This window comes from Pelodiscus sinensis, chromosome 2 (assembly GCF_052426305.1).
Source record: "Pelodiscus sinensis isolate ZL-2025 chromosome 2, ASM5242630v1, whole genome shotgun sequence".
Lineage (NCBI taxonomy): Eukaryota > Metazoa > Chordata > Testudines > Trionychidae > Pelodiscus > Pelodiscus sinensis.
The window spans coordinates 28,886,393-28,909,126 of NC_143053.1; the positions used below are offsets into that span (position 1 = coordinate 28,886,393).

The window sequence follows — 22,734 nt, forward strand, 5'->3', positions numbered from 1 at the left end:
TCTTTCAGTTATACCACAAAACCAAATGCAAAATCTACCCCTATGTAGATTTTTACATTCTTTGAAAGATCTATCTATCTATCTATCTATCTATCTATCTATCTATCTATCTATCTATCTATCTATCTATCTATCTATCTATCTATCTCCATCTGTGATTCTACAGTGCTAGCATAGGTATGTCTGTTTGAGCTGGGAATCACACTGCCTTCAACACGTGGATACATAGATTAATTTTCTCTTCATAGCCAAACTTTTTTTCTATTGGGTGGAAAGTTCTTTACATCCTTAATGGTACAACAGGATTTGCCCCTTGATAATAAGCACAGTTATTAAAGTCTCTGTTGTTCAGTACAAAAACTATTAGGAATCCTGTTCTATACTGGACAGCCAGTGTGAGTTAAATGGGATGACCAGCATGCCTAAATCAAGACTATGTGTATATAGGAGGATTTAAATTTGTTAGATGTTTGCAGATCATGAAGCTTAGAAACAGCAACCACAATCAAATCTTTATCATGTGTCTGTGAATCTTAACAAACAAAATCTGCTTCAGTCTCTGGTTTTGGTTATGTAAGTTGTTGCTGTGCAGTTGCTTGCTCCCTCTGCTTAGCACCAGGAGGTAGCATAAGTGACAGCAATAGGTAGTATGTACACTCAGGAAGCAGAGCTTTTGGACCAGGAATGTTTGTTTCCACTTTTTTCCATTACATCCCTATCCCATCCTCGCTCAGCTCTGTAAACTATTATTTGGATCTGGGCGTCTGCCCTCAATCCTCCACATACTCCCTCAAGTAGCTAGATCATCTTAAGTCTGTGACCTCCCTTCATTTCAAGATTAGTTGATGAGGCCTCTGCTTCTAATTTTTGCTTGAAGCTTTCACTTTGGCTTCTGGAGGTTTCAGTTCATTCCTCTGAAAGGAAGCCAATATGAGGATGATTCCAGGAGGCCATTATTAAGGAGAAATTCAACAATTATATCTGTGTCTGTTCACTTTTGTTTTATTCCATATAAAATAGTGGAGCATAAATAGAAAAGTCACGGTGAACATGCAAAATTAACCAAATGTAATAATTAATGACTTGGAAAAAATCCATTGGACTGCTTTGCCATCACTATCATAGAGTATGATAGTGTCTCTTTGGTTTTGTGTCAATGGTGAGCTGAAAACATGCAGTTGGACCTAGGAAGGAAATGCTTCCCCCCTCTACTAGAAGGGAAGATGAGTGGGCAGCATTCTAATTAATAAATTACTTCTTTTCTGTGTGGGCTTTATAAATATTCTATTCCTGTAAGATATTGTAGTCTTTGAACTGAAATACAGCTTTAACAATAAAATTGCTTTTGTTTGTTTTGGATCTTGAGTTTCTAACCTCTAGAGTACATTTAAGCTAATCAAAACATAGCTAACATTATAGAATTCAAGTTTGTATTCTTAGTACCAGCAATAAAATTACAAACCATGAGCCGATTTTGTTAAAGGGGTGGATGGTCACACAAGCAGGCGTACATTGTCTGGTAATGTACAAACTACAAAATAAGAAGAGAGTTAAATTTTTTAGAACCTCTTTTCTTGATGCTGAAGTAGTGTTCTGTATTTGTAAAATGCGTTAATATGTCTTGTTTTGTCACTGTAGGGTCATTCACATATTACCTGTATGCCTGGACCAGTAAGAAGATGGAATTACCCTATTCCAATATGTTTAGGTAGGTTCATTGTGGATAATTTTTTTTCAGCTTGCCAGACTGAAACTTATACAAGACCCAGGGAAAAACTATTCTCTGTAAAGGGGGTTTGATTGTGGAATAAGCATCTAAAGGAGGTCAGACCAATTTGTAGTCTATCAGAGTGCATTGCAAAGCTCTCCTCTTTGACAGAGCTTTCCACAATAATCAAATATGTAGAAGAAAGGAGGAAATATGTCGCAAGCAGAGCCTCTTCTGCCAAGGAAGAGAGAAGAGCTGAAAATGTATCATTTTCCAAAGACCTCTGTAGACAGAGCTAATGTATCTCTTAGGTTATGTCTACATTGCACGCTTATTCCGAAATAAGCCATTTTGAAATTTATATTTCTAAACCACTTAATACAAAATAGCACATCTACACAGCAAATGCCCATCAAAATAGCTCTGAACTATTTTGAAATAGAGCATCCACACTGATTGGATGCTGAATTGCATTTAAGGCCATCCAAAAGCACTTCAGGCAGGACATCAGGACAGCAGTCACTTACCGTAGCTGCTGCCTGAGGCTATCTGAGGCTTGTGCTTAAAGGGACTCCCCCTGTGCAGCCGTGTCTCAGGCTCTTATCCTTTGCCTACCTCCTTGAGGGACAGAAAAGCCTTTTCTCTATGTGTTCTGGTTGCCCTTGCAGACACCACAGCATTCCCAGCCATAAAGCTGGACCTGCCTCCCAACAGTCGGTGGCTCTTATGTCTCGTGCTGGACCACTTGGTGCAGTTTCTGCAGACCGCCCTTATGACTCTTCAGGAGGAGGACCCCAGCTCATTGAAGGGCACCTCCACTTCTCTCTCCATGTGATGCTTATGCAGCTTGACCCCACCCTTGACCCCACCCGGAAACTCTGTGAACAGGAGTGCAAGGTTTCTTTCTGGCAGGCTCCTTCTCCATGCATAGCCATGTGCATGGGTTGCTGTGCGATCCCCAGGCCAAGAAGGCTGAACGAGGAGCGTGGTGCCCCTCACCATCTGCTGCCTCCCCCTGTGTATGTGTTGGGAAAGTAATGGAACTTACCTGATGGGCTTTCCCTGCCATTGTCCAATCCCTGGCTGACATCCTGGGAAGGGTGTTCAGCCCTAGGGCCAGGATGACCTCCTGCCTGGCTGGCATCATGTCTGTGCTGGCCTCATCCTCCTCCTCATCATCATCTTGCACTTCCTCCTCCTTGTCCCTGGCCATGTCCTCAGAGTGGCTCATGATCGCATCTCCAGCCCCGAGACCACGACAAGGGGAGGGATGGGATTACCCACCCTTTCCAGGATGCAGTGGAGCTGCTCATGGTAGGGGCATGTCTGGGGTGCCACCCCTAAGTGGGAGCTGTGCTTCCTGATCTTCATGTAGATCTAGCACAGTTCTTTGAACTTCAGGCACACCTGCTCCTGTGTGCACATATGGCCCTTGTGGCCCAGACTTTCAGCCATCCAGCCACAAATGTCCACATTCCTGCATCTGGTGCAGAGATCCCGCTGATTTTTCTCCTCACCCCAGATCTAAAGGAGATCAAAAATCTCAGCAACAGACTAGAATGTTGCTGTCCTCTTTTGGTTCCAGGCAGGGGCTTAGGAGCTTCTTGAGGCAGTGCTGGAAACTGTAAAGGGCTCAGCTGGAGTGGTGGGCTTGGCCTTGGCAGCAGGGAAACTGTGCAGGGTCCTGTTATGTGGCATGATGCAATCAGAGCCTGCTTTGTGCCACAAGCCCTTCCCTTCTGCCTGCAGCTTTAAAACCTACAAGGCAAGAGAAACTATAGAGTTCTGATGAGTGTGGACAGAGTGACTCAATGGCCAGCTGTGCGATTTCCTAGAGGACACTTATTTCAAAATAACTCCATCTGCCCCATCTACACACACCCTATTCTGAAAGAGCAATTTCAGAATAGGCATTATTCCTCGTAAAACAAGGTTACAGAATCTGGAATAAGATGTCCATTATTTTAATATTATTTTGAAATAACAGGCTTGCTGCTTAGATGCTCACTTTGTTATTTTGGAATCATGTCCATTATTTCAAAATAATACTGCTGTGTAGATGTGCCCTCAGATACTATATTGTTGAGTTCTATAGAACACTATAAGAAAGATAATGATAACTGCATTTCTTACTTATGTGGATTCTAACATAATTTATGTCTACTTATGAAAATAAATGAGAATCACAGTGTTCATTGTTACACATATATATGTAGTTTCTAGACCGCGCGGTGTCTGAACTACCACAATATTGTTCACACTGTTACATAACACCTATTGCTAAAAGCTGAAGAGGATAATAACTTCCTCTAAAAATGACATTATGTTTTAATATGTTCATGGCCAATCAGATGTGCAGGAATTGGTGGGCCATGTTGGCCAGAACATTGAACTGCAGCCACTGGGAACCACGGGGAGCTGTGCCTACATGTGTTAATGTAAACAAAATATCTCGGAGCACACCCCTGAATTACTCTGATGTGCCCTGAACAGCCTGTGTGCCTCGGGTTGTCCATTACTGGATTAAAAAGTATTTTAAGGAGACTTAGCTAAGGGTAACAACTTTAAATGAAGTTAGCTTTAAAAGTAGCATTTATCCTACTTGTTATCTTGAGCTGTTAAAATGTATATTTTCCAAATCTAGCACTGTAATGTAAATAAATATTAAAATAATATTTATTCTCTAACATCAGTCCCCAGGCAATAGATTTCTTTCTAGTTCTCTGTGTATATGTTTGTGCGCATATTTTTCTGTTTCTTCTTTATATATATTGCAGGGGTCCAAAACTCAATTTACTGTAGGGCCAGTGCCAATCCTCAAATCCTTCTAGTGGGAAGTGGGCATCCCACTCTGGCATGGCATCAGTGGTGGGTCTCCACACATTCTCCCACCCCACAACTGATCGCCCGCATGCTTCTACTACTGTGCATCCCACGGCTCCACCTGCTGTTCTTGGGTGATTTAAACTCCTAGTTGTGCAGTAGCAATAGGGTGGCTTCTGGCTGCTAGCTTTGTGCCACTGCTGGCATATCCCTGTGGTCCCGGGGAGGGATGTGTTGAACAGTCCTGTACACAGGACAGTTTGGCACAGCCACCTTGAACTCTGCAATTTGAATGGTCCTATAATGGTTCAATAGACAGGATGGTCCCCCATACTCAGGGCTAGCCCACTGGGATCCTGGGCAGATTGCGGTTGGAGCATGGGTGTCAGGGCCCCTACACTCAACATAGCATCAGGAATTGTGGGAAAGCAGAGCTATGCAGAAGCCTTCTCTGCTCCACCACCATCTCCCAAGCCCTAGTAATCTTTGATCCATGTACCTTGTGGTAGGAAGCTTGAGAGAAGGGGTGCAATGGAGTGGGGAGATGGTGGAGCAGGTGCAGGAAAAGATGGGGCAGAGGCAGAACAGGGGCTGGACTTCCTGCTTGCAGCTGTGTGCGGGCCAGATTTTGGAACTACTTGGGGCCACAAATGGCCCGCAGGCCATGTGTTTGAGACGACTGGTATATTGTATTTGCTTCATTTTTTTTCGAGGCAGGGCACTGAAATACTGTATTTAAAAATGATTTCTGAACTGATCAGAGGGCAGGATGCTTGTGTATGTCAATATCTTAAGGCTCAGATATATCTACACAAACCAGGTAACTTCATAAGAATAGTGTGACTTAGACTGAGAGTTGAATGTTTCCATTTTTCTACTCACAAGAGTGATGGTACATTATAATCTGCATTCATGTCAGTTTTGTATGTCTCCCCAAGTTAAGACATAGTAGGTTTTGCAGTATTTGCAAATGATTAATAGAAAATAGAAATATAGTATTGAAAGTTAAAAAAAGATTTTTCTCTTTCTTTCTTTCTTTCTTTCTTTCTTTCTTTCTTTCTTTCTTTCTTTCTTTCTTTCTTTCTTTCTTTCTTTCTTTCTTTCTTTCTTTCTTTCTTTCTTTCTTTCTTTCTTTCTTTCTGTATAATGTGATTGAAGTTTCAAAGGGCTTAAATAGCATGCCTTGATTTTATCTCACCTCTTAGCTACCACTTTTAAGTATCTTCATCATTTTGCAGCACAATGTGGAGGTGCTATGTCTGACTTCAGTGGAGTGATTCTTAGTCCTGGGTTTCCTGGAAACTATCCCAGCAGTTTGGATTGTACATGGACAATAAATCTTCCTATTGGTTTTGGTATGTACCCTTTCAAATATTATCCTGTCTCTTGTGTTTATGGCTTTTGAATACTTAACAATTAATAAAAGGTATTTTAAATATTTATATTGTCCCATAGATTTCTGCTAGTGAATTTAAATCACATTTTAAAGATTAGCAATATCATAAAACAGAATCAGGTTTTAGAGGACGTGTGTATAAAGAAAATAATGGTAAATGTCCCACAACTAGTGTTACTTGCTTGCATGTGCTTTTAAATATACAACTAGTTTTCTATTTTTAACATTTATCCCATATTTATGGTCATTTTATATTTATGGTATATGTGTAATGTTATGCACATAATACACAGAGTACTAATGAGGTAATCTAGAAACAAAATAGTATAAAATTAAAAAAAAAACTATTGAAAATGTTTCACACTAAATTAAATCTCTAGCACATTTTCTGCACTAATCTTCAGTTTTGCAAAACCCACTTACTGTGACACATATGCCATCTATGTGGGTGGCCAGCAACCTTTACTTCTAAAAGTGGATCTGGAAAAGTTGATATTAAATGGCTACAAATTTATTATCCAGCAAATTATAGATTTCTTGTCAGAGAAGGGAATTCTCCCTCTACTACCATACAGATAAATAGCAAGAAAGGAATATTTCCACTCTAGCATTACTAAAAGCACAAGTTCTTTTCAGTTACCATTAAATATAAAATGTGGACAGCAGGCTCAATGGTATCAGAATGTCCCATAGAATTTTATAGAAATAAAGCCAATAGGGTTCTATGGAAAATGAACATGTCTTAAGAACTTACTTGTTAAATACAAAAAAAAAAAAAAATTAATGAAGTGGCCAAAGAGATTCTACCTGGTGGCTTATCAATTCTTACACTCACTTGGAAGGTGGGAGACCCTGCCTCAAGTTCCTTCCCCAATTAATACTTATTTATAAAAAAAGGTGAGAGACCAGGGCATTCCTATAGGATGCATGAGCATGGCAGAGATTTGAAAACTCCATCTCCTACATTTTAGGTGACTGTCCTTACTATCTTATTCTCACTTTTTGCTTTTAAACTTTTTCTGTTTTATTTTTTTAACTAGAAAAGTGGTTGTTGTTTTTTGGGTTTTTTTTTTTGTTTTGTTTTGTTTTGTTTTGTTTTGTTTTGTTTTGTTTTGTTTTGTTTTTTGAGCCAGTGCTCAATAGGAAAAGTTTGGAAATCTTTCAGTATTTTATGGGTCAGGAAAACAATTTCAAACACAATCCTATATTTCAATCATATTAAGCATAGCATAATATTTCCCGAAAAAAACACATATTTGGGGCATGGGCACATTCTATCTTCTCGTACATGACGGAAGTATCCAAATAACATAATTTTAGAGCCATTATTTTCCAGAAAATGCAAGAAAGTAATGTCTGTCATCCATATTTTTCATTGACTCTTGTTACTCCTTTGTTGCGATTTCATATTAATGAGTTAAGAGCCATTTCACCTTTAAAATAAATTTGATATTCTGCATACAAATAATTTCTAATTAATATTTGTACAGATTACTCACATGAAAACACACACATTCACATGAGAACATGATTAAGGTTATAAAATCAGGTACTCAAATGTTAAGAAATACAAGAATTGAGGATGCTTCTTGTACATTATGCATACACATTATAATTTAGTGTTTAAATTATCTGAGCTCATATTTCTTTTTGTTACAGCACCCCTTTCATTCAACATGATTTAAACACCTGATTAAGTACTTTTTGTATAAGGGTACTTTTCTGAATTGGAATTTTTGGTTACAGGCTTCTTTACCTTAACCTCTGTTTGTGTGATAAATTACTAAAAACACAGGGCATTTAATTTACAGTAATTTTCCATTATTGTTAATTAAATGTAAAATTCCAATCATGTCTGATGTGTGATTTGATTAAATAGATTTTTCATTTGATTTTGTTGTATCCTGTCTGGATTTTTAGCTTGATTATATTAAAAAAAAAATGTTTGTTGTGCCATTGTATGCCTAATTCAGGAGAACTTAATACATTTATGCATAAGTTACTGGGGGTGGAGATTTGCAAAACATAAAGATCCATTTCAAAAACACTAAGACAATCATGATAGAATCAAACAAACAGGATATTGAGTCAAAATGGAGGGGAGACAGAATTTCAGTGAAAGTTGATATATAGAAAGAATGGGCATGTTTTTTAAAAAGATCTTCAAGGAGATGGCCAAAAGTTTGACTTTGACATTGTGGAAGAAAGCAGTAGTGGAAGAATTAAAAGGAACAGGCAAAGAAGATAATTTCAGAGTTGCAATTTCCATTAATTATATGGCTGGGCATGGCATGTGAGAGTCCAGGAGACTAGACAGGAGTAAATGGCCCTTATCAAACAATCATCCATGATTATGAGGTGTTTGGAGTTTTAGGTATATGGACTGAAATAAATGGTCAACTTTAGAAATGTTACCAAACAAGAAAGGGCAAGATTTCGGCACAACCTGGGTTTCTGGTGTAAAAAAAAGGGAATTTGTGAGCCTGAATGACTGGATGGAAGATGTTTCAGAGCGGTAGCTGAGTTAGTCTTTAACAGGAAAAACTTAAAAAATAACAAATAGTCTGGCAGCATTTTAAAGACTAACAAAACATGTAGATGGTATTATGAGCTTTCATGGGCAGTGATCTGTGCCCATGAAAGGTCATGATACCATCTTCATGTTTTGTTTGTCTTTAAAGTGCTACCAGACTATTTGGATGGAAGATAGTTTTGCCAAAGGGAAAGAGAATTTAAAAAACCATGAATACTCTAGCAGTACTTTAAAGACTAACAAAACATGTAGCTGATATTATGAGCTTTTGTGGGTACAACCCACTTCTGATGACTGGAGTCATCTGAAAAAGCAGGTTGTACCCACAAAACCTCACGATACCATCTACATGTTCTGTTAGTCTTTAAAGTACTGCTAGAGTATTCGTTGTTTTTTTAAGTTTTTCCTGTTTTAATTATGTTAACCTAAACTTGGAAGAATGGCAGAACCAAAGGAGAGGAGAATAATGTATAATGGAAGATGTCTATATGTGGTTATGAGATTTTCTTCAAAGCAAAGAGACCAAAAAGAGACAGAAGTAATTATAATCAAAACATGTACTAAAATACTACTTTCAGCTTAAAAATATTACATGACTCATAAAACTATTCACAAGGGTTGCATTGTATTCTAAAAAATCTCTAGAGATCGCAGTGACAAACACCATTTAAATATTAAGATTTAGATAGTTACAACATTATTGATTCTTCCATAATTATGTTGACAGTAGATATCTTAATTGAACATTCTATGGAATAATCATGATTATCTTTGCCGAAACTACCAGAGGGGCTCAGTCATCTTTGTAACAAAAGCACAACTTTTTCATTCTACAGTGGCATTAAATCACTTCAAACAAAATAGAAATCCTGTTTTATTGTACCTTATTCAAACCAGTATAAAAAAGGAAAAAGTTTAACAGATCCAGTATCTTTTGTTTTATTTGAGCAGTTCCTCCTCCTGCTGTCCCCTAATAATTGTAACAAATCCTGTAGGGGGATATATAATCTGCAACTCAGCCCATAAACTCTTTTGTGCTCTCCATTGAATCAAAGATGCAGAAATGTCTCGTTATTTACAAGAGCATCCTTTAACACAGTGTGTGGGGAATTAAGTATAACAACTGCACTTCTAATTCCTAATGTGAAGTGCTGAAAAACGCATCTCATAATGTTAGCGTACACCCTTTTGTGAAGGCTGAAATAAATTGTGTATATGCTATTTATTGTTTTAGCCATAGTGCCCTTTTTTAAAAAACACACACTGAAGTATATTATTTAGGGATCACAGTATATTATTTAGGTATCACTGTATCTACCATTGAAATGATATTTTTGGTTAGAAAACAACTAAAATGAAAGATACAATTGAGATTATTAGACTGTAATTACAAAAAGTAGAATTTGATGAAGATATTAGAAATAAAATCCTTAGTTTTCTAAAACATGCCATAGAAACTCTATGGCAAAGGTCTGGGCCTTGGTTTGTATGTCTTTTGACAGAAAGCACCTTCAACATCAATATTCTTTCTCTTACTGGCATGGGATGGGGTGTTAGATTTAGTAACTATTGTAGTAAAAGGAAAGACTGTTTTATGCTGAGTAACAAACATGACATCTTGCAGTATAATTTTAATTGTTTAATACCGCCAATACATGATTTACTGATGTCCACTTGTATATACTTGCATAATTGAATGTTATTTATTGGATACCAAATGCTTTGGTTTGTCCATATTGTTTTTCAGGTGTACATTTGCAGTTCCTAAATTTCTCAACTGAGACAATTCATGATTACTTAGAAGTAAGAAGTGGATCTACAGAAACAAGTAATGTTATTGGTAGACTTAGTGGTCCTCAGTTACCAGCCTCTCTGTTTAGTACAACTCATGAAACCAGCTTACATTTTCACAGTGATTACTCACAGAACAAACAAGGGTTTCATATTATATACCAAGGTAAGAGATTTGATACATTTAAATGAACAAGCTGGTTGTTAAAGGCTATATTTTCACTGTTAGAAAATAAATATGAAGGCTTATTCTGGAAAACATGTGCACGATTCAAAAACAAAATGTTACATACAGTTTAATAAATGTGGCACTCTGGTGGGACACAAGCTCTTCAGCAATTCAGAGCAAATAATCATTTAGGAATAAAAATGAAGATGAGTGTTATAGCTATTTAAAGTACAGTGAGAATGCATGAAGACAAGTGGACAGCTCATTCTAGATCATATTCCTACTCATTTGGAAATACATTGTAGGATATTTAACAGTACAGTTAGCCTTAATACCATTGTCTGGCTATCCCAGAAGGACAGGAAACCAGATGTTGTTTAATTAGGCCATAACTTTATTCCTAAATTTATGAGAGTACATGGTAGATAAAAGTGCATGGTGCAGGTTATTATATAATCACTTACATACACCCCAGGGAGGGAGGCTGCCATGAGCCATCCCCCTTCACTCATCTTTGTCCCTAGCCAAAACATAGCTGGGACCCTTCCACCCCTGTTAAATGAGTGTTGAGGAGGCTAAGAAAGGAAAAGAGGTTGGCTCCTCGCCATACCAGTGATAAGAATCCTGAACTCTCACTGTTTTAAACAGTACTTCTATCTAAGCACTGTATTCCTCCTCCATAGAGTACCTGCGCTGGACACCAGCCCCATACTCAGTGGAGCAATTTATTAAGACAGCCACCTTCTTTGTTGTCCAATCCCCTGTTATGGCAATCAGATGTTTATGGACACTCAGGGTGTGTCTACACAGCAGAGCTTAACTTGAAATAAGCTATGAAAATTGAGATACATCAATTGTATAGCTTATTTCAAAATAGCTTATTTTGAATTTGGGAGCATCTACACAGCACTTATTTCAAAATTGAGCACTCTTCCTCAGACTTCCCTTAGTCCTCATACAGTGAGGTTTACAGGAGTGGGAGTAAGAAGTCCTCCAGCTTGGCAGTATTTCGACATTATTTCAAAATAAATCCCTGCTCTGCAGATACGGACTGTTATTTAAAAATAACACCATGTTGTTATTAAAAAAAACACCCTGCAGTGTAGCTTCTTAGAAAATGTTAAAGTGTTAGAATCGCAACTATCATACCCTATGACCCAAATCTTGATGTCTCATCTAACATGTTCCTAATTTCATGTTTAGGCAAATTCTATTGGCTTCTTTACGAATTTGGATTTAGTGCCATATGAATAAAGTGTATGCCATTTGTCAAGGAACAATTTGAGATCTATGCACGATAAAAGCATGAAGAAATTATATATGAGTAGATTATTAATATTAATTAAACAGATCTATTCCTGTTAAATATATTGTGGAATAGACACTGCATGTGTGATGAAGGAATCTGAAGAGTTGCCCTTCATGCTTTTAACATTTTAGATACTGATACTCACTAATATATATGTCCAATCAGTCTCCAGATTGCCCATCCTAGGAGATACACCTTTGTGCTCAAAATTTCTACAATGCAAGGCATTTGTACTGGGCATGGATATTTAATGTCTTCTTGAAAAAGGCTGCCAGAAAATGTGAAACAGGTTTTACTTTTTACACTTTCACCTGTAAATCTGTGACTGTTATAACTCCCATCGGTGATGTTGGGACCTTTTATTCTGGCTAGAGAAAGAAGAATGGAGATGAAGATGAGTAGCATTAATGTCAGCTGTTCTCCTTCAGTATTGTAGTGAATTGGAGATTAGTTTACAGTATAATCATCTAGACAGAGCCAGGAGTGGATTGACTTTGCATAGACTCATGGGGAGGGGGCATGAGAGGCATATTCTCTCTCCCTGTTTTCTGCTCCTGAATAGTAGATCGACAAAACTGCAATTGTTATGCTTTCCATAGTACAAGAATATCTTACATTAATACAGATTCCGGGACAATGCACTACAAAATATGCAGATCAGATAGTCCTAAAGTAACTAAATGACAGGTACACTCAAAAAAAAAGTATATACTACAAGATTTTGGATTCTTTGGTGGAATTTGAGAGAAGAGCAAGGACTTTCCTTTCTGTCAACTAAAATGTAAAGCATCTAATATGAAAGCATTAAAACATAGATTAGAACTATTAGGACTATTTTTTATATTCCTATTTATTTCAGCTTATCAGTTGCAAAGCTGTCCTGACCCCAGGCCATTCCGTAATGGTTTTGTGATTGGAAATGACTTTACTGTGGGACAAACAATTTCATTTGAATGTTTTCCTGGATACACCTTAATTGGAAATTCAGCCCTGACTTGTCTTCATGGAATCAGTCGTAACTGGAATCATCCTCTTCCCAGGTGTGAAGGTATGTAACAAGTAAACATGCCATCCCATATTCCCTTCATTTCAACAAATCAGACCTCTCTTACTGCTTAATATGTTGTTGTCTCTCTATGCGGAGTACTGAAAAATCTTACCTTACTTTTTATTATTGCCACATATAGATACTGGAGTTTTTTCTTTCAGCTGATTTTGCAAAGTCCTGTTTCTAGAGCAAAAATAAATAAATAAAAGGAATTGGGCTCTTTTGACAAAGTGAAAACATGTCATGGACATGTATCAGTCTTCACAAAAAATTATTGAAGAGAGTCCATAACTAGGTGGCTAACTTCATGATTTGGGATCTGGAAGACCTACAGTCAAATCCCTAGTCTGCTTGATTGGGAATAAAACTCGACTCTGAATAAGGCTAAGCGGGGATGTGAACCTAATTCAGACACCCATATGGTTTTGGTTTTTTTCAGCAGCAGAACAAAAATAAATTTAGAAGTTTGGGATGTTGTTGCAAAAAAGAATTGTGCTCCTCTGATCAGTTCTCTTTGTGCGTTTATTTTGTGTGCCATTTAAATTGTTTTGAATTTGAGGATGTATAGATAGATATTTAGGTAAGTTTTACTTGTGGACTCATACATGAAACTGCAAAGGCTGGCAAAGGGCAGGTGTGGATGTGGCAATGGTATCATAAGTCCATTAGCAATGCATCAGCTTATTGGTTAAAAGACTTTGGGAAGTGGTGACCTCATAGAGACTCCATGACAACAGTCCAGTAGGACAGGCTGCAGGTCAAGGGCATTCTCAGAGACCCCCCATGGCTTTGCTGCAGGGAGTCTCCTTCTTGAGGTCTGCCCTTGAGGACTGAGAGAGGATTCAAGGTAAGGAACGTGAGCATGAAGAGGTGCCTCTTTGGAGTATTCTCCTTTCCCAGAACTAATTGAATTAGGAGACAGACATTCATGTAGACAAGGTAAAGAGCCTGTGAGAGGTTTGGTGATGATACAGCCTGATCCATCTGGTGCTGGCCAAATTCAAGGCATGGGAAACACTAAATTAAATTTGGAGAATTATTTTCTCACCGAGGCTTTTGTCCCTTGTTATCACTGGGAGCATCAGAATTGTCTTTTTTATTTCCCTTTTCCCATAGCTTCCTGCCCCCTCAGCATCTCACAGTTGATTAGATGAGCCAGGTATGGGGGGCAGTGACAGGAGACTCAGGACTTAGTTGTTCTCTGTAAGACCCAACAAACGAGCCAAAACCAATCATCTGTTTAGGGAATTGTTCTGTTTCTCTGCATTGGTTGGCTCTGAGCAGTTCCTGATTCTCTCTATCAGTTGGCTGTAACAATCCTTTCAACTACCTCATGTCTATAGAGGTTGGGGATCTGTAAGTATCTGTGTGAGAGTGACAATAGTAGCAGTGTATAATATCACATGTCCTACCATGCGGAATCATTACAGATGATGAGGAGGTGCAATTAAGCCCCGTTCTTCCAACATCTTTTATGTGCGGCCTGACCCCCAGCACAATTGTTCAAAAATTTTGGTGAAGGCATGGCCTGGGCATGTAGATTCCCCCACATCTGTGCAGTGTAGAAAGGCACATGGAGCAGCTGCTCTGAGCTCTGGGGCTGCGGAAGGCAGGGAATCTGGCACGGGTCCTATTGGGCGGGTGGCTGGGAGTCATCTAGGGAAGTGACCCTGGGCCAGAGCCTGTCTCTGGCATTCACTTTCCTCCCACAACCCAACTCCTGTCCTCAGCTCACAGTTCCCTCACAGATCTTGCACACCCACCCCACCACACACACTCCTCCCCCATGCTAGAATCCTCTCCTGGACCCATATCCCCTCCTGGACCCTGCACCTGAATTCCTTGGTCCAGATCACAACTCCCTTCTTCACCCAAACTCCTTCTCACACCCCATGCCCTCTCCTGCACACTAGTGACCTACCCTAGACTCCCTTCTGTACCCAACCACCATCCCAGATCCTGAACCCTCTCAATAGAAAAGTTCAGCCATTGACAACTTACCAAAACCTTGGAGTGTCCCCCCCCCCCCCGCTAAAAGTTATTGCCCCCCTGTGCTTAGGACAATAGTGTCTTTCATATTCCTCTGCAGCTGTTTGAAGGCTCTTAAGCATGTTTTTGATTAATCATTTTTGTCTCAGTTTCACTGTTGTTCAGGAAATTTATTCTAAATAAAGTATAATTATGTGGCCTTTGCTTCGGGTCTTAGGATTCGGCCTGATTGTTACTTCTTTGGATTCTATTGCACTGTTTCCCTCATCTTACATGAACACACAATCAGGTAAAATACAGCTTAAAATTTAACTAAAAATGGATTCAGAAGCTAGTCCTCAAAACTTACCTTACTAAGAACTACCATGTTTGTTGGTTTGTTTTCTGGGAGATTCAGGGCTTCAGAGATAAGGGCTTCAGGATTTAGCCTATTGGAGTTTTTAAAAGTGCAATAGCTCTTCTGTTTCCCATATACAGCTAACATACTTTAGTTTTGCATAACACAGTTCAACTATGCACATGCTCAATGTATTCACAAATAAGGATTTCAACACACCTAAAAATGTAGAGGTTCTTTGACTACTGCTGCAGTGAAAATAAATGAAAATAAATGTGCTTTTGGGTTGTTGTTTTTTGTTTGTTTGTTTTTAAGCTCTTTGTGGAGGAAATATAACTGCAATGAATGGTACCATATATTCTCCTGGATACCCAGATGAGTACCCAAATTTTCAGGACTGCTTTTGGCTTGTACAAGTACCACCTGGTAATGGAATCTACATCAATTTTACTGTTCTTCAAACAGAGCCAATATATGATTTCATAACTGTATGGTAAGTAGGCATAATTATTGATTTATTCAACTATCTCTGAGCATATAAAAAAATGGAGATTAAAAGTAACATTTTGGTTATGTATCCAAGATTTTTGCTTAATGTTTGAATTCTATTTAGTGACAATGATGGATTTGCAAGAGTAGACCAAATGATAAAATGGCATATTGTATTTTTTTTTGTTAAGTACCTAAATAGAGGTAAAATAAACTTCATGAATGGAGGCAATCCTTTCCCAGTGAAGTCAATGTTGAAATGTCTACCGGCATCAATAGTATATACTCAGGAGTTTGATATTTGGCTTGATGGGAGTGTTTAGTCAAATTATAAAGCATTACAAATAAAGAGGACTCTCACTGAATATTGACTTAGCTCATTAGAGAGACAAGGTGCATGGGATAATATCTTTTGTTGGACCAACTTCTGCTGGTGAGAGAAACCAGCTTTCAAACTCAGAGTTCTGCATTAGGCCTGGGAAATGTACTCTGTCACAGCTAAACACAAGATAGAACAGATTGTTAAGCATAAGGAAATCATACGTATGTCAAGGGACCATTCAAGGTGAAATGACTAGTTAAAACTTTTCGGGTGTATCTAGACTACATCCCTTTTCTCGAAAAAGGAATGTAAATTAGACACTTCGAAATTGCAAATGAAGCCAGGATTTAAATGTCCCACACTTCATTTGCATAATGGTGGCTGTGGTTTTTTTCAAAATGGTACTCTTTGATAGAAAAATGGCTCTTTCGAAAATAAAACCCTTTTTCGAAAGATCCTGTAAACCTCATTTTTTGAGGAGTATAGGATCTTTCAAAAAATTTAAATCCTGGCTTCATTTGCAATTTCGAAGTATGTAATTTACATCCCTTTTTTGAGAAAAGGGATGTAGTCTAGACACACCCTTCTAGTCATGGGGGAGAAAGAAGAAAATAGCTTGGGTTGAGGGGGTTAGTGGGTTATAGATTGCTGTAATGAGCCCACAATCCAGTGTTTCTATTCAGTCCATGATTTTTTATATCTAGAAAAGTTATGAATTTAAGCTCCCAGGCTTGTCTTTTGAAACTGTTCTACAGTTTTCCTTAGAGAAAGAGGACTGATGGGGCAGCTATCGAGTGATCACTTTGGGAGAATTGTTTACCCACAAGTGCTGGTTTTGTCTGCATGAGTTCTTTTGAAAACATACTATTTGTCTCATTTTGTCCAAATAGATGTTATAACGGGAATGCCAAAGACATAGTATACCTCTATTTTGGCAAGGTTGAGGGATAAACCAGGTAGATGGAATCTTTGAAGACCATAGGGGATTCAGGAATGATTCCTTTCAGCATGGGTTACAAGTACCGGTTGTAATTGTTCAATGGTACTCCATGTAGGTTCCAGTGTATGATACTAGGTTACAATTAGGATTGTGCAGTCAAAGTGGGATTTATTTCCATAATGAAGCAGGCTTTTTTATGGATTTGGCTGACCCATTCTGTGATGTAATATACTTATTTGGTGGAGCGTTCTTGTTTAGTGAAGATGGTTTTAAGTGAATTAAGGTGAAATATGCTGGTCTTTCTCCTCAAAGTATATTCTGTGACATCAGAGTGTCTGGTGGTAGTGTCTGGATGTATTTGGAGTTATTATTGTCTGTGAAGGTAAATGTGGTGATCCATAGCCTCTTGTTTATATTTGTTTGTAGGATTTCATTGATGAAGCTGATGATTATATCCTGGAAGCTGATTCTGGTGTGGGAGTGTTCTAGACAAAATGTAATGGAAGAGCAATATTTGTTGAAGTTGTGGTGGAAATCTGAGAGAGAACATAGGCTATCAGTCCAGAGGATGAAAATGTCATTGATATATCTGTGGCGTATCTTTGTTTTTATTATGAATTTATCTAGAAATTCTTCTTCAAGTTGGCTCATGAAGAAGGTGGCAAAGTGGAGGAGCCATCCATTTACCTGTGGCTGTTCCCATGGTTTGGATAAAGTGCTCGTTGTTGAATGTAAACATAGTATGGGTGAGGATGATAATGTGTTTGGAGCACATATCAGAGGATTGTCCATTGTCTTGTAGATATTTGAGATAGGTAGTAAATGCTGTCATCATGAAGGATGTTAGTGTATGTCCCATTTCATCAGAATAAAAATACTTTCCTAGATTTATACAAGCAATCTTGTTGTCAAGAAAAGGAAATTGAGTGCACAATTTTGACAAAGATCAAAGAAACTCATGTGTAATGAAAGAATAATAATAGGCATGTTCAACTATGCACATATGAACTGTTCCAATTTCATATCAGGAGAAGATTTACAGAAGCAATTTTGTAGCATCTTTTATGGTTTTCAGAATCATTATTTTTAGAGTATATAAAAAGAGACTATATTCTTAATTTAATTGTAAGTATAATATAGGAGTTGAACAGACAAGTTGGGAGAAGTAATATCTTTTATTAGTTCAGCTTAAATTATTGAGAGAGACAAGCTTTAGACACATAGAGTGTTCCTTGAGGTCTGGGAAACATACTAAGAATGTCACGAGTAAGTAGAAGATCAAACAGATAGGCTAGCATATGTAGTTAGTACATAAGGACAACTCAGGTATCTATTGAAGAGCTCTATATAGCTCAAAAGATTGACACTCTCAGCAATAGAAGTTGTTCTAATAAAATATATTATCTCACCTACCTGCCCTTTCTAATACCCTGCATCCAACATGGGTATAACAATATTGCATACAACACAGGATTTGGTTCAACAGAGTGAACTATAGCTGAGCTCCTCTGTTAAAACAAAATTGAGGTTATAGTGCTCTCAATTAGACAGATAATAAAGGGCACCCACTATAGAAAGTCAGGAAACATAAATAATTCTCTGGTCACAGGCATCACTAAATGCCTTGGACACTTCTAGGTTTCCTCCCACTGTCCCCTGTATGCCTCCTGACATGTGACCTCATGCACATGCTATTGCCTTCTTGACTTAGTTCACCCTGCATCTTCCTCTTTGTCTCACCTTAATTCACTTCTAAACAGCCTACCAAGACTCCTAAAAGCAATAATAATGGAAATTATCAAGAGTGCTAAATCTCAGGGCACATCTATATAGCAGGGCTAAAGCCGAACTAAGCTACACAATTTGAGCAATGTCAATTGAGTAGCTTAAGCCAAAATAGCTTATTTTGGATTTTGGCACTATCTACACAGCAGGAAGTCCGAGTTAGAGATCTCTTCCTCTGACTTCTCTTACACCTCGTAAAATGAGGGTTACAGGAGTCGGAGTGAGAAGTCCTCCAGCTCGACATTATTTTGAAATTACGTTGAAATAACTGCTTTCTGTATAGCTGTGGACTATGTTATTTTGGAATAACATTAGATATTCCAAAATAACACTGCTGTGTAGACATAATTTCAATGTTCTTTACATTGTAATCATTACACTCCTTATCCCTCTTCTTTATACCACTTCTTTGTTGTCTTGAAATTTTTAACTGTTTAGGGAAGGGACCTTGGAACTAAAACATCTCCTTTGAATGATGTCCCAGTTGGTGCTCCACTCAGATCTCGGTTCATCCTCGTGCCGCTGATTGTAGATTTTTATATAGCAGTGCCTTCCCGCACTGCACATATGGAATCACCATCTCATGCTGTTCTCATCCGTTAGGTGCACACATGGCACAAATGTCCCTCGTTCCTTTTCTACTATCCGCAACTGAAAACGAAATCAAAGCAATGCTTTCCTTCCTGGTAGAAAACGGAAAAATAGTGTAGTTAGTTTATGGTTTGTCAATAGTTTTAGTCAGTTTGTAGTAAGTTTTACTTAGTTCTCTATAAAAAGAAAAAAGTTTCCCCATTTTATTTTCTCCTCACTCTGGTTTTCTCCAAGTTCTGAATCCTCACATTTTTCAACATGCCAGGCTCTCCTGGTTTCAAAAAATGACTCATGTTGGGACTCAATGTCCATATCTGCTGGACATGTGTACTGTATAAAATGCTTAGGTGAAAGCCATGTAGCACAAAAGTGTCGCATTGCCAAAACATGATGACCAGAGTGAGGAAAGACTGCGAAATGAGGCTGAAGAACCTCCTCTAGGAGAAATCCCTTCAAACACCGGGGGATGAGTCCCTAGAGAGAGAGGCGCACTCAACGTCTTATATGAGGACTAATTTATCTCCCCAGAGAGTGCCTCTGGCTTCCGTGCTATATCCCAGACTGCTGTTCCCCGGGGCTATCAATTTCCAGCACCAAAGAGAAACGAAAACCAGCTTCATCTAAGAGAGCTGAGTCAGAACCAAAGTAGAAAACCACCTCCTTGGCACCCACTGATGTGGTTACTTGACCGGCACCGACAAAGCCAGATATACTGAAGCCTCTGGCACCCGCAGGCAATGTGGCACCAGCCAAACATGCTGGTTTCCAGCAGCTGGAACTGAAGCATGCTTTGGCACCGGAACCTAAGAAGGCTGTGAGCAAAACACACCATGTACACAGAGTCCCACAGCTAGGCACACCATCTCCATTGATACCAAGCATAGCTTCACCACCACGCTCTCCAACAATACCTCACGCTAGCCCACATAGACAGGCTGTGGAGATCCTTTCTTACTCTCCCACACCATCGTCACTGGGAACTGAACACAGTTCCTGGCACAAGAGTAAATTTTCATCACAAGATTCATCCCCTATAGGATCAGTGGCTTCATGGCACTCCACTCGACACCAAGCCTTTCAACAACCTCTGCAGTTTCCATGGTTTAATCACCCATGGCCATACCCCCCACAACAGTTTCAACCTCAGTGCCCTCTTTGGGAACCATGGTATCAATACTTCCCCAGTTTCTCCTATCACCACCGCCCACGCAATACAGCAGCCTCCACACCAGTGCATATGGCAACATAGTTCTCCTCCTCCTTCGGTAATAACTCAGGCTGAACCAGCAAATGAGGATGAGAACTTATTTCAATCCGATTCAGATAGCTCTTCACAGGTCCCACAATTGTCTTCTTCTCCAGACGAGGCTTTTTTCCAATCATTATCCTCTCCACCCGCAGATGACCTGAAACAATTTCAAGAATTATTCAAATGAGTGATTCAAACTCTGGACATTGCACTTCAAGAGGTGCAAGAGAAACAGTACAAATTGCTCAAAATACTTCAACAGGCTGCATCCTCCAAGATAGCATTACCGATCAACGAGGCTATCACAGACAACAGCAGATGTACTCTGGCAAATGACAGCCTCTGTCACGCCTACTGGCTGGAAAGCAGAGAGAAAATACTTTGTCCTGGCCAAAGGGATGGATTTTCTCCTTCCACATCCCCACCCAAATTCATTGGTCATGGCCTCTGCTCATCACAGATCAAAACACACTCAAGACAAGTCTACGCCTCAGGAGAGAAAACACAAATGACTAGACATCTTCGGAAGGAGAGTATACTCTTCTGCCATCCTCCAGTTTATAATATTAAATTACACTGCCCTCCTGGCCAACAACGATCATGCTAATTACTCCAGATTACAAGAGTTCTTACAGGATCTTCCCTGAAAACCTATCTCCAATCTATCATAAAAGGCTAATCCATAGCAAAAACAGCTCTTTAGGCTGTGATGGATGTGACTGATACAGCAGCTAGAACCACAGCTACAGCACAGGCAAAGATGGACACTCATGCCATATGCGCATCTAACAGACAAGAACAGTGTGAGATGGCAACTGTATATGCGTGGCACAGGAAGGCGCTGCTAGGCAAAAATCTCTGATCAGTGGTGCAAGGACTCACCAAGACCTGAGTGGAGCATCCTTAGGGACACACATCTTGAAGAACCATTGTTACTGCACACAGTGAGCAACTTCTTCATTTAGCATACTGTTATATAAATATATAATACCACAGAATGATGTAATTTTTTAAAATTGGACAATGTGAAGAATGTGGTGCTTGAAGTTGGTCAGATCTAACAGAACAGTTTTCTTTTGGAAAAATCAGTTCCCATCAAGACTGAAATTCTGCACAAAAGCATGTCAGTTTTGCCAAATATTGTTTTGAGAAAAACAGAAGTAAAAAAATCTAATAGTTATGAAATATCCTACTGTGACATTGTCAGAACAAAATATTTTCACTTTTTGTTTTCTTTTAATTGTTATTATATTTTATAATACTTTAAAAGGTGAGAATGGTTTGACTGATCCATTAAAAAATATATAATATTCTGTGATTTTTAAAATTTTATTCTAATATGGAATTAAACCAGAATTTGAAATCTCAAAATTCTCCACAAGATGGAGTTTCCCTCCTCCATACAGCTCTAGTGCCAGTTGATATGAATCTTGACATTAATTTACTACTGAACCAAGTATTTCATAAAGGAATGGGGAAGTAATGGTTTCAATTTGTCACTAACATGTATACAGTCTTAACTGTAGCAGAATAAATTAATGCTATTGACAAATTCAAGATAAGTAATTGGTCATACAGTGAAAATGCTGAGTTCAGTATCTTATAGGAGAGTGAAGGCCTGGTAACAGAACTGGAATATGAAATAGAGTTAAAACATTAAATACTCTCACATTGTCAGTCACAGGAGATCTGCAATTATAGATACTTATAGTTAATCTAGAGAAAAGTACACATGAATAGTCATTAGGAACAATCCTGAAAATGTCAGTGTGTGGACTAGATTACATGCCAGGTTTTTCCCATTTCTAATATTTATGGTTCAACTCATCCAATAAATTTTATCATTGTACTAGCCTGACTATTTCCAGATGAATTGCTTGGATAGTCATGAAACAAAGATACAGATTTCCACAGCTTCAACAATTCAGAAAGAACAAGAAATAGTGACATGATGTAGATCACAAACTGCTCTAAAATATCCATTTTTTAAAGTAGTGGAAGAGAATAATAAGTTAAGGACCCCCTATTTTGAAAATCTTGGAAGAAATATAAGAAAAACTATGTGTAATTATCCACATGATATAATTAATTATATATTGTTATCTTTAAACACTTTGTTTTCAGTGAGGACGTTTCTTATGCAAAACAATAACTACAGAGAAAAGAAGAAAATTCATTAAAATTAGGATGCTGTTTACCTTAATGATTAATTGAGCCAGTGAGACATAGTTAATAATGTAAAACTTGTAACATCT

At 38.4% G+C, this 22,734-nt stretch overlaps 1 protein-coding gene across 2 annotated transcripts in view; it reads left to right on the forward strand.

Moving 5' to 3' along the window:
- CSMD3 (CUB and Sushi multiple domains 3) overlaps positions 1-22,734 on the forward strand; it is a 1,180,750-nt gene that overhangs the window by 975,310 nt on the left and 182,706 nt on the right. For both annotated transcript variants that reach the window (XM_075920204.2, XM_075920205.2), the window contains 5 exons: positions 1,639-1,708; positions 5,770-5,886; positions 10,208-10,417; positions 12,589-12,777; positions 15,419-15,596. In XM_075920204.2, coding sequence (XP_075776319.2) covers positions 1,639-1,708; positions 5,770-5,886; positions 10,208-10,417; positions 12,589-12,777; positions 15,419-15,596 — 764 coding nt within the window. The remainder of the gene's footprint in view (positions 1-1,638; positions 1,709-5,769; positions 5,887-10,207; positions 10,418-12,588; positions 12,778-15,418; positions 15,597-22,734) is intronic.